General features: G+C 43.7%; 1 protein-coding gene across 3 annotated transcripts in view; it reads left to right on the top strand.

The window, feature by feature from the left end:
- The first annotated feature begins 6824 nt into the window (after positions 1-6824).
- The window catches only part of Cad74A (cadherin 74A), a 23909-nt gene continuing 17627 nt past the window's right edge, over positions 6825-13106 (top strand). For all 3 annotated transcript variants that reach the window (XR_006881272.2, XM_046608782.2, XM_046608784.2), the window contains exons 1-8: positions 6825-7153; positions 9992-10295; positions 10590-10861; positions 10949-11113; positions 11206-11644; positions 11767-12008; positions 12123-12647; positions 12721-13073. Coding sequence is in view for 2 of the 3 variants with exons in the window: in XM_046608782.2 (XP_046464738.1) it covers positions 9998-10295; positions 10590-10861; positions 10949-11113; positions 11206-11644; positions 11767-12008; positions 12123-12647; positions 12721-13073 (2294 nt within the window). In the remaining variant the exon portion in view is untranslated. The remainder of the gene's footprint in view (positions 7154-9991; positions 10296-10589; positions 10862-10948; positions 11114-11205; positions 11645-11766; positions 12009-12122; positions 12648-12720; positions 13074-13106) is intronic.

Raw genomic sequence — 13106 nt, 5'->3', positions numbered from 1 at the left:
GATCTGTAAAATTTATTCTCATACCGTTGTCAGTGTTCATTATAGGTAAGCAATGAAAACGGTGAAAGCTGAGGAAGTGAGCATACCTAGGTACAAGGTAGATGTAATGTGCGTGTGGGTACCTTTGAGATTTTATCTTGCGGTCTGACTCGTGACAGCTGTATAAGCCGAGACTGTGGTCGGCTTTCGGAATGACACCGAGATCCGGTATATCCAGATCACCAGGATATCGAAATTAACCGTTCTTCGAAATACTGCGGATAGTATTAAAGATACTCGTATCGCTTTGTGTCGAGGATCTTATACCTATAACTTCACCTTTTCTATCGAGGACGAAAATCCCTCGAGGATTTCTCTCATCCGGTAAGTCCGTAAGTACGCCGCTATCGAGATCCGGAACCGACCTTTTTTCCTGGGCTTTGAGGGGCTGGCTGGGTATCAGGAAGTCGGAAGTATAATTAGTGCCTCGGCAATCCACCCCTGCAGAACTAATTCCCTGTTATTAGAACCGGGCATTAGGGAAACGCCGTGCGGTAAACTCGGAGAATTAATGTTTTCTTATTGTTATGCATGGTTTGGCACTGGCCGAATTTAGGAAGCAGTTTTTTTCAGGACTCATTTAGTCCACCCCATGAATTCGCCAAAGGGTCGATTTGCCGATTTTTCGGGGAAATGTCCGCGCGTCGCAAAGTGTCGAAGTGGGATGCTTCTTTGTGATATGGGATCTGGATGATTTTCAGAACCCGCAAGTACGAGCGGAGAAATTAATAAGGACTTATCGGGTGCGTGTAGGTACTCTGTGTGCTCATGGTGAATGTTCGAGATACGGTTCTGCGCCATATGTCAGTGTTTGGCGCCTCTACAAATATGTGTGTACAGTGTTCGAAATTTTATTGATGATATACCCAGACTTTACGATTCTATGTTTTTGTCCCGGAAGTCGCCGTGCAGCTATCTATCTCTTCACTGCACTGGCAGGACAAAAAGATCGGCACAATACACGCTTCCGATAAGCTCGGGGAAATAAATTTCCAACTTTTAAAATTAGAGATTCCGTGATTGCGCAACACTGCCCGGTGGTAATAAGCAGACAATGGGGTATGATGATGAAATCTGATTTTGGAATCTCGGTCAACGCTGTGTTTCTTTTTTAAATTAATTCTACGGCGATGCAAGAAAGTTTCAACGAACGTTTCACTTCCTCCAAGACACAAGGGCACTGATTAAATTTTTCATTTTTTTATTAATTAAACAGTTCCTACCTTGAGAAAGGAGCTTACGGCAACGCGTAATAATCTCTTCGAATAATGACACAGTTTCACTCCTCGGCGAGTGATCCCGGCTGATATCAGAATGAAAATAAGCAAAAGTGGACGATAATCTAATAAAACTAACGGGGGCCATATGTCGCATCCACTAATCAGCTGATAATGTCGGTGGATTGCTATAGAAACGTGCAGGTAGAGTTACTGGAAAATTTTCGTACGTTCAGATAAAAAGCTTGCTTTAATATTCGAACGGGAAAATTTTGCAAATATTATATTCAGCGCTTGATTGTAAGATTTAATCTGAACGTTATCTATCGACTCGAAAATCCAATGAATATAATACTGAATCCTCTAATCAATGTTTTCCTGTAGCTCGTTATCGTTTCTTGGAAAATTTCGAGTCCCAAACTCGTTCGTGTCAGTTTGTCAATATGTGATGATAGGTTTCGATGTTCGTAACGAAATAAGTGAGTAATGATCACGATGACTTCACGTTTCAACGAATACACTCTCAACTGTTGGAGAGATGAGTTTTTTTTTAACGTTCCAAGTCTTTACTGTCTCCCGATGTGGGAACTGGGGGAAGTCTCGTTATTCCTGCATCAGCATTGCGAGCCATTTTCCTCGACGCCACCTGTTCCTTGCCCTAGAACTGGAGCATTTCGACTCCGGTGGAGGAGAAACAATGAGGGAGTGTATCGAAAGCGATCGATCACAATATTCCCGGTTATATGACACCGATGGAACGGCATGGTCCGCAGTTTAAACAAATAACTTCAATCTATGAAGTTTAATAACAGGCTGAGAGGCGTAGCTGCGAACGGGGAATGGGACCTGTTCCTCGTGTCCACAGATCTGTGGCAAATAAGACCCATTCGAACGGTGAATACACGGGAACAAAAAATGCTGGGACCACGTGTGGCATGTTTGCTCAACGATTCGTTATCAAGATATATTCATGCATTCTGAGTGTACTGTCAATAATTTGTTCAATGAGAACAAATAGACGTCTCGGTAACACTGCACCACCTCCAACACTCTGGATGAAAAACGAGTCACGTGCCTGGAGCCTCGCGATTCGTTTCTTCTCTTTCACAACAAACCCATTATTACAATCCTTTGCTATTTTGTACAATGACGAAGCCCACCGCAGTTATAGTGACGAGTCAGCCGCAGCTATACAAACCGCGTCATTACGTCGCTGAAAAATTTGACATCCTTGAATCCTTCTATTCTATACGATAACGGAAAACCTTGACCAAGTTTATGACGTCAGAGTCCATTACTTGTTAGTATTTCGTTCCCTGAACTCGGTTCCAAGCTATAAGTACAAGTTCACAGCATAGAAATTTCATGGTTGAAAATGGGAACTGATTCGACCCAAAGTAAGCAGTATCAAGAAGCACATAACCGTTCAATTTGCTGAAGGTGATGGTGAAGAACTGAGGTAAAATATTTCCGTTCATGCCTGACATGGACAGGTTCCGTTATCACACAATATATAAGTTCGGTAGAATTACCAGCTACTTATCTAGATTCTCTCCGTTATTCCAACCAACGCCACATAGCTTTATGTCAAGTATATCGGAACATAATTTCTTCTTTCTCTGACAGGTTGACACTTGGCTTGTGAAGAGAAAGCAGAAGACCCAGAGTCTCCAGGCAAGGCTGAGCTAAAGAAGGATGTGCCCTGAGTATCTTCATTTCCATAACAACGCGGCCAACGTTCAAACCGATCATGTTCGATCGAGTGTCCCATTGACACGTGTATCGCAAATGTATGTATAACCTTCACGCCTCCTAAAGCGGCGACATACTGTGTCTAATTGAGGGTGACATATCTCCCGTGCGAGAATGCCCTGTTTGAAAAAGGGTTGGGCGACATGTCACGCTCGATTTACACGCGATTTCTGCAAATTGGAACGCGTTTCGTTAGTTTGCGGTTCGGTTTTCGCTACTGCTAACTGCAAACGGTGGAAAGGCAGCGTTCTCGTTCCGAAAATCATTTCAATAATTTTTTATTCTTTGCCCCAGTTTTTATACATTTTTTTACGCAGAGGTTATGCGTTCAAAAATTTTGGTAGATGATTACACAATGATTTTATTGGAACATAATTTTCCGACAACGATAGTAATTGAGAGTATGTGATTTTTTGTCATACTTTTAACGAGTGAGAAGCTTCTCATGACGCAACGTTCTCATAGCTGCAGCCAGCGCAGATTTTCTGTTGTATTACGGCCGTGGTACTTACGATTAGCTGCTATTACACTTGACTATTTAGGCGAAACGACTTTCTCCCCTGCAGTCAGGAAGTAATTATTTCTTGACTGTCGCGTCGCCAGTGCAAATGTAAGAAAAATGTCTGATTCTTGATTTTACTGTTTGCTGAAATTCGTGCAAGTAATCTCAACATAAAACCTTGGAGTAATCGGATGCAGTTTTTCGTACTATCCAGTTGTGAAATTTTCCATTGTTGCTTCAAATGATATATTTATTTACTTTTTAAATATCTCTGCGGACATTGAAAATCCTATTGCTTGCTGTGATTCTCATTGCCGAAATGAAACAGGTGTCATACCTAACTTCGTTTTCTCTTCTGAATTTTATTACCCGTCAGCGACTGCATGTCAAATGAATCTACCGATAATCATTTTTCGACAAATTTTGGAAATAAAAGAATTTTGGGGCCCACCACCGACCCAATTTCACACTTTGAATGCTCTCTGCCGTATCGCAAATAAAACTTTCACACCGTGAAATCGTAACGGTTGATATACGTGTATAAGCAGACGGTATGGAAGATCGTCAAAAATTCACGAAAGATTTGGTTTTTGAGCGTGAAAAATTGAAAATCAAATAAAAAAGGGGCGTACGCGTGTATCGGTTCTGGGTATTGGAAAGGTTGAATTATTGAGCCCAAAAGGGTTTCCTTTTTTCCCGTCTGCTTCGCAACCCGAACGATTCGGTCTAATTGGATAATTTATTGGCCATTCGCCCGGCCCAGGCACACGGATGCATTTGCTATTGCAAAACTACGTCGTACGCATTAAGCAATAGTTCACAAACATTTGCGCAACATCTCGCACTCCCGTATCGGTAATACCTTTTGCACCTGAACGAGAAATTGCATTGCGGCATTGTGCAGCTAGGCTGTACAGACACAGCGAAGATTAACTCTGATCCCTTGCTTCTGCAGCTGTGAGAAAGATGTGCGATAGGTATGATAATAATAATAATAATAATAACAAAGTGGTCTTTCACATTTTCCTCAGTCGATGCTCAGAGACGCGCTATATTTATAACTATTTGCGAAATCTTCCCGGCGAACTTCGATCTTTGCGAAATACATTCACTTTTGAGAAAATAAAAGTACGTATGTTCGAAATCGCGGAGGTTTTGCGTGGGAAGTTCGGCGCTCCTCCGAGATTCAGTAAATGTCTCAGAGAATTTTTACTCCGGTGTAAGCGTAACCGTTTCCCTGCGAATATTGCGGGAAGGAATTATGGAATTTCGCAACAATGTTGTTCCTGGGAAGCGGGCTAATTAGTCTTCGCAATGAGAAGACAACCGGCGTGAGCGAGCACTCGCCACTTTGGCGCTGCTCATGGGTACAGACAATTGCTCGGCTTCAAGTGAGACCAGGGAATTTTAGCGAAAGGCGAACCCGGGCCCAACTGGTCCCACGGTTTGCTGAACTCAGGGCGTACCTGCGCGCTCCTCGAATCTGATCGATGCCGGGCCTTAACGAATTCGATTGTTTCAAATGCCCGGCGCGAAAGGGTCCATGCTGGTCTCGATATCGGGTCATTGAATAGAGTCGGTGAAGTAGGTTCAGGTATGCGCTCTACTCGAGTGGACCTTTATACCGACACCAATATTCGTTAACTCTTGGTTAACAATATTTCATGCGCAATCGAGAGCGCGAAACCAACCAACTCTGCTATACGGGTGGTGGCAGTTCATAATTCCGTTACTACTGCATCCGTGAATTTATAAAATAATGTTTTGTCGTGAGGTTCGATTTCAGATAGGTAAATAGGACTTGGAATATGGGATGGAAGTGAACGTATTCGTTTAGATTTACAGAAGTAGGTATAATATATCGATCCTTAGGTGAATTCGAGTAAATCGTGATCTGCGACATGTTTAGTTTGAACTTTCCATCATTTAACGCTTCATGGTATAATTTTGGGAATCCTTAGAATCATGGAAGGTGCTGGCTCGAAATTTGTTGAGAGTGAATCGCTGAACCGAAGTGTGTGATCAATTTATTTCAGTCATGTAAAGATTTTTAATGAATTCAATTTATCATGTTTACCTACAGTTTATCAAAATGTAAGTCACCCAGAAAGAAAGCTGTTGGTGAACAAGTGTTAAATTTACACCATCGGCACACGAATGCGCAATAGCTTCTAACTCGATTTGATCAATTATTTCAAGCCTCTGCGGCATATTTTCCATTCAAACCATCCTAGGACCATCAAGTTGCGAATTAAACGTGCGTTTTCAAGAAGCATAGCCCAGATTCATGCGCTCAAGCATGCCACGTGACCGATTGACACAAATCGGTTACGCTGTGGTAGGTCAGCGGTAATCCGCGTAATGTCTTCTTTGGGTCGATAAACCGTTGAAGTCGGCACATGTCTAGTGGTATCCACGTTTCCGTACGCTGTTCGTACCATCCTTCAATCTGGAGGATGGACAGTGGAAATTCGACAAAAGTTTGTAAAACAAATTCTTATCCTATTCTTTTGCAGCACTGAAAAAAATTGCCGATTTCGCTGGCGAGGACCAACAATTTATCGCCTTGGTTGTTGCAGGTATGCGCGTTGTAAGCCTTGCGTGTATTTACAGCGACAGCGACGAGCTTTGGTAACTGTACCTATCCCCCTCCCCGGTTTCATTCAGTCGCCATCTTCCTCTCTGGGATCTGGGGTGAGTATCTCCCGTCTTCGTTGCTCCCCAGGGATCCGACTCAGCATTTCATCCTCGTCGGGTATTCCTGTATTACAAGCCACTGCGTGCACGCGCAGTTTCGCCTCACTAAAATTTCAGGCAGCCCAAAGAGGCGGCCGCCGGTCCATTCCTCTTTGAAAATCCACACGTCTTTTTATCGTTCGATGTTGGCCTTTCAGCCTTTTTGCGTAGTCGCTCTTTAAGCCCGTCAGTACTCTATAAATAATTACCAAATGTATGCAAAGGGCAGGGGCTGCGGATCGTGTACTTTTTACTGACAGAAGAGTTTCGCTACCCCTCTGCGAATTCAAACGACTCGCATCACCTTTTCACTGTCTGAAAATCGGTGCTCGTTATCAGAATTTGAAAAAAATTGCGTGCCCTTTATTCTGTGCAATGTATAAATTGACCTCGGATCACCTTAACAGAGGTACACGCGATCTGAGCAATATGAGAATTCGCCAACTGACAAAAACAGCAGGTGAAATAAAGAAAGGATACTTTTTTTCGGGCAGGTAAGAAGCGAGAATTAACTCGAAGAGACTATAGAATGAGGCAGCTAACCGGCGGGCAGAACCATTCCTTCGACTCGTGGCGGTCGTGCCAGTCGCATACCTTTCGTCTTACGATGCGGTGTCTCTCCGCTAGCCGCTTTGCAGATTGTACGGATAAATTTTGACCGAGTATAAGTACAGGCTTTGGTTAAGGATTGACAAGGCATTGCTACATGATACAATGAGTTAGCGATATATTTTAAGTGAAAAATGTCATCGACGTCGAACGATGCGCCGGTTCGATGAAGAACGGACGTTTTATTGAGTGTGCTGTATGTGTCGTGAAGGTGTCGTGCATGTGGTGACCTATCCGTTATTCTTGCGGATAGCCAGAAAATTTTTGCCGTCGGGAAAGTTGGATTTTAGCCTATGAGGTAAGTCGCAGCTATAGCATACATCGGCAGTTCACTTTGCAGTCGCTTCTTCTTCTCTTATATACGTCCGCAAGCCATATCCCTTCTCTTCAGCGCAAAGTTTACGCAATCAGCGATTCGAAAAAATTCGTCAAATTTTTAAAACCAAATCAGGGACAAGAGTTCGAAGCGCGTAGGCTCGTGCTTCAGAGAACGATTGTAAAACCATCTCATGAAAATGGAAATTCCTGTTTACTCACGGTGTTACGGTAATTAGTGGATCAAGAGGTAGGGCTGTGTTGTGCATAACCACACGCTCAAAGTAGGTAGGTAACCGGGTGATAACGGTGTTTTTTTCCTACGCTCGAGTAGCTTACTGCCGTTAAACTATAGCCGTATAAAATTAACGCCGTTTGTACGCACGGACATTTCATTCTTGGGATGTCTCGCACCGAAATTTTGTCGGATAAGTACAGTTACTGATTAAGGAACAAAATCTATGTCGTTTGCTTTTGGCCGGCGAAGGACGAATTATTTTTTCTCTTATCAACGACGCTTAATTACCTCGGCATAAGTTACACTGCGGTGCTTGAAAGAGTTGTTCAGTCGAGACGAGAGATATTCGTAAAAAATAACGTAAAGAGCATGGGAACAAAGAATATCGACCGCAGGGTCATTTTTTAGCCGTAGAGGGTTCGGCGATATAGACGAGTGTTTTTTCGGGGTCAGTAAACTGATACGTCTTTTTTTCCTCCAGCCCTGGCGAGACTAAAATCGCGCGCGGAAACGAGTTTCAGACTCGGAGATTTTAACGCTGGAATATGAAATGCCTCGTAGTCCGCAACGGATCCGGAGTTGAAGCAATGTTGCTTAAATCTTCTAATTCGCGATGCTGAAAATATTATCGAACGCTAAGAGTAGTGGATGCGTTGCAGATCGTTGTGGCCTAGAATCGTGACCTTTGTTTCCCAACCTCAAGATCTCGTATAACGGCATGGAAAGGAGTGACACTGAATCACCGGGATTGAATTTGAAAGGTAGCCACAAGAGTTCGTGAATAATATTGCCGAACGACGTCGACATTCGGAGTTTATCTAGAGAGAATATCACTTTGTATATATGTATACACAAGCGTCGAGTTATATAAATTTTATAGCATGTACGCATAGATATATCCGGAGGCTGACTGCGATGTAAAATTGGTTTTACGCAACTCTGTGATGGCGGAGAATTAAGGATCCTTTCAACTCTCATATTTTCAGTATGGCACGCGTTTACAGCCTGCCCAACTTATACCAGAAGACTTTCCCCTTGTTTTGAAGTTGTTAAAGGAGACATAACATGATTTATATTCACACGTACAACGGTCTTCGTCACGGTCTTTGCCTTAAAACTTTCCGCATTGCAGTGTTATATTGCGTACATAGGTACGCAAGTAGAGAGAAACCGTTCAATGTGCGATAACAATAGCCGGCTAGTCTTATCTCACTTGTTGGATAAATCTTTCAGCGTTTCTTGCAGCATCTACCTATAGAACGGTTTTAAATCGAAATGCAACCGGCGACAAGGTGTCGAACAAGTTTTTACCGAGCAGCGACTATAGCTGCGTACAAGGTCCTTTGTTAATATGCTCGGAACAGGATATAGATGTCCTTCAGTGCAATCCGACAACTGTACCCAATCCATGCCTGACCAACTCGATGATTCTTTCATCGGTTATGAGATTTCTTGGGTATTCCAGGCAGCCAATAATTGTTCGAGGAGATACTGATATTAGCGGGAAGACACGTAGTAGCTAGATTTTAGTCGATATTTAGATTAATCGCAAACTTCCCGAGTCCCGCTACTTGTAAAAACAGTCTTTAGAACGCGGAAGTCTTGCGGAAATTCCCCCGTACCGCAAAACAGAAAATCTCGGAGATTGTCACTAGTAGAAGCATTTAGTCGTTGATCTCACTGCGGTCGAATCATGGAATGGTTAAATTATTTGAAGATGTCGAATTCAACAAATTTTTACTGCTCTTATTTCTGAAACTTACAAGCTGTCAACTTTTGAAATCAATCCGAGGATCGTAAACGCCTGAGAATCGCTGTAACTGATCTCGAACGTCAGCTGGTACACGAAAAGTGAGAGTTGCTCCAGCAGCGGCGTGTAGCGCACCTCGATTTAATTGTAAGAAGTATTAAACAGAAGAGCGAAAACTGCCGGACATTATCTCGCGCACAATGGTTACGTTGCGAAAGATTTTCGTGGCGTCGTATATTCATATTGCGCACTACACCACATTGTGAATATCCCGCAACGACCATGCAGTTCCCCCTATCTGGTTTTCAGTCTCTCGTTTTCCTAGCAGATACACGCCTAAGACCCACCCGTTAGAAAGCTGCGGGCAGAAAGTGCGTCGCAATAGAACATAATGAGTTATACACACGTATTTTTCTTCTCGTTTACCGAACGACATCCCGTGCTTACGGTACGGCCACAGAGCAAAACCTTTCAGACCTGAAACGGAAAACGATTTCTAACGGCTTCGCGATGCCTGCACGTAGCGCATGAGGGTGCTCCCCATCACACTGTTCGATTCCTTATATAGACGGTCTAGAATCAGCGAATAGTTGGACGCCAGGTATATGTTCCAGTTGCACCGCGAACGCTAAACGTGGGACGAAGCAGGCTGAGAATCACGTTTTGCCAGTTGCCACCCACGCTCGGGCATTGCCACGGTCGTATTGGCGATGGCTTCGGCAAAAAGTCTCTTAGATGCACGTACTGATCTTGCTGTCATGTCGGTAGCAAACACCGTAATCTAGTTTCTTATCAATGGCCAGCTAATTTAACGCTTGACTGTTGTCAACCAGGTCAGGATGCTGACAATTCTGCTCGTGCTCGTCGCCACGAGTTCCTCCGTTCGAGGACAAGTGGTGAACAGAGCACCGCACTTTATACCTGGTGGAGATATGGCTCGTCTGGCCGTCTCCGAGAGCACTTCACCTGGAGCGCCAGTCTACACTCTCCAGGGTGAGGACCCCGAGGATTCCCGAGTGCACTATTCCATCAGTGGAGAGTACTTCACGGTGGATAGAGAAACTGGCGTTGTAATCCTTAGGAAGGCGTTGGATAGAGAGACCCAGGATCTGATAGAAGTCATCATTAGCATAACTGGTACCAAATTAAACCGTTATTGAATATGTCACAAATGCACTTTACGTTTGTAACTCATAACCAGTGCCGCATAGTTTAACAGGCCACAGCTAGCCGATTCTGCAAGTGAATGTCGGTTGGCAGGTGCTGCAGAATATTCTCATTGGTTAATTCACGCAGTGTACGATATTGAATGGTAAAAGTGTTTCGACACTTGTTCGGACATTGTTCGAGCTACTTAGCACTCAATTCCAGAAATACACACCCAGTCACACTTATTTATTCTAAGGTCATAGGCGTTTTATTTCTTTTCAGATGAGGGTATTGCGGGTTCTGAACCTAATACAGTATCTCTTCGTCGAGAGATAGCCGTTCTCGACGAAAATGATAATCCACCGGTTTACCATGGTCGTCCGTATGCTGCCAGGGTTCCCGAGAGTGCAAAAGTAGGCAGTGTACTACTTCCTTCGGGCACCATAACTGTCACTGACGAAGACGGAGGCGTCAATGCTGACGTTGTTGTACGGTGTGCAGCATCGTCCCGAGATGACGACGTTTGCGAAGTCTTCCACGTCAATACGGAAAAGGTTCGACCTATGGAAAAAAATTCATTTCAGCTGATACTAGTAGGCTGCCAGAATCGTCGATTCAAATGAACTGTGTTTTACTTCCAGTTAGCGGAAGGTCGTTATGAGGTTCGTATAACGTTGGCGAGTCCCTTGGATTACGAAAGAAGGAATTCCTATCTCATCAATCTTGTCGCCGTTGATGGAGCCAGTGATCCAGCGAAAAGACTACATGCCAGAGCTACTGTTGCTGTCGATGTTCTAGATGTTCAGGTATGATTTCTGACCCAATTATGGTAACGGTGATCTTTGACAGAGGAGTACAAACTTCCACAAGGCTTACTAATGCTTTTACTGTCGTTTAGGATCAGCCACCAACATTCTTGAACGCTCCATACAGTGCAGCTCTTCCTGAAAATACCCCAGCAGGACACACTGTTCTGACAGTTAGAGCACGGGATGGTGACACCGGAGAACCGAGGCCTTTGCTGCTCAGTCTCGAGGATGACGATACAGGGCATTTCGAACTCGCGGTTACGCGAGAAGGAGACATCAGTGTCGGAAAGTTAATGACCACCAGTGCCTTTCTAGACCGTGAAGATACGAACATTTTGCAAAACGGGGGAATTTATACGTTCACAGTGAAAGCTACTGAACTGATAAATAACGAGATTCCAGCCGATACAGCTACCTCAGTTATCACCATCGTTGTCACAGATGTCGACGACCTTGCGCCGGTCTTTAACAGTGATTCATTTTCGATAAAAATTTCAGAGGATATCGGAATGGATACACCGTTACCAGGTAAGGCTTGGTCAATAAATGCATTCCGGTAAATGTTCTTCTGTTTATTTGAATAAAATGCTTAGTTTGTTGGTTCTGACATAAGTGCGTAAGACTCAGGATGGTTTCAAATTATTTTACAGGTTTAAATATGGTAGTCAGCGATGGTGACGTTGGTGATAATGCAAAGTTCTCCTTGGCTTTAAGGGATGCACCTGGATATCCAAATATCAGCCAAGCGTTTTCAGTCAGTCCTCAACAGGCTCAGGGAAGAGTACCTGTCGTTGTGAGAGCGAATAATAAATCGGTCTTGGACTACGATGTTGAAGATGAAACAAAAAGAACATTAGAGTTCGACGTCACGGCTTCTGTAGCTGGTAAAGTGGTGAGTTGTTGAATTTGCCATGCGTCACGTTCACATGTAGAAAAATTTATCACTTACTAGCCAGTATTGTCTGGGGGATGAAAATTGTTGAATTTTCTTTGAATTTTTTCGAAGGTTGCATCGTCCAGAGTACACATTAAGCTTTTAGACGCGAATGACCACAGTCCAGAGTTTTCGCAATCAGTCTACAAGCTCGCAGTACCTGAGGATGCAGTCCCAGGTACTCATTTCGGTGAAGTATTTGCAGTAGACAAAGATAGTGGAGAGTTCGGAGAACTAACTTACAATCTTCGTGGTTTTGGTACTGACAAATTCGAAACCGACCCAAAGAGAGGTGGGCTTTCTGTTGCGAAGGCACTCGACTACGAGGTTCAAAAGTCTTACTCATTAACAATGGAAGCCAGGGATGGCGGAGGCAGAGTTTCAACTGTCAACATTCTGATCGAAGTCCAAGATGTGAACGACAACGAGCCCATCTTTGAACAGAAAGAATACTCGAGAACTGTCCGCGAAGAAGCATTGAGTTTTGAACCACAGTTATTCGTCAGAGCTACGGATGTTGATGGTCCAACTCAGGGGGATGGAAAAGTGACGTACTCGATCGGTCATCATAACAGTATGACGGAAAATGTTTTTAAGGTATTAAAGATTCCTGACTGTGAATTTTTTCTTATCAAAAACAATATAACGATTAATAATCTTACGTCCTTAGGTTGATCCAGAAACAGGTGAAGTCGGGATGCAAAAGCCAGCACGATCTGGCGATACAGAACGCGGTCTCTACGAACTCAGCATCAGAGCAACTGACAAAGGAAAGCCACCTCTGTACTCTGAAACCAAGCTCTTCGTCCGCGTTGGTGTTCCTGGTAATCAGAAACCCATATTTCGGGGTAACTATAAAGCTGGAGCACCGGGACCCAACACTTATCGGGCACGTCTACTGGAAAACGCTACACCTGGGACAGAAGTTGTTAAAGTGACAGCGAACGATCCTGATGGAAGAGATAGCTTACTGCAGTATTACATTGCCAGTGGGGCGAAGGATAACTTCGTAATCAACCAGAGGTACGAGAGCTCGAAAACATTTTGAATTTTAAA

Source organism: Neodiprion pinetum, chromosome 1 (genome assembly GCF_021155775.2).
Source record: "Neodiprion pinetum isolate iyNeoPine1 chromosome 1, iyNeoPine1.2, whole genome shotgun sequence".
Taxonomy (NCBI): Eukaryota; Metazoa; Arthropoda; class Insecta; order Hymenoptera; family Diprionidae; genus Neodiprion; species Neodiprion pinetum.
This window is presented reverse-complemented; position numbering and strand designations above follow the sequence as displayed.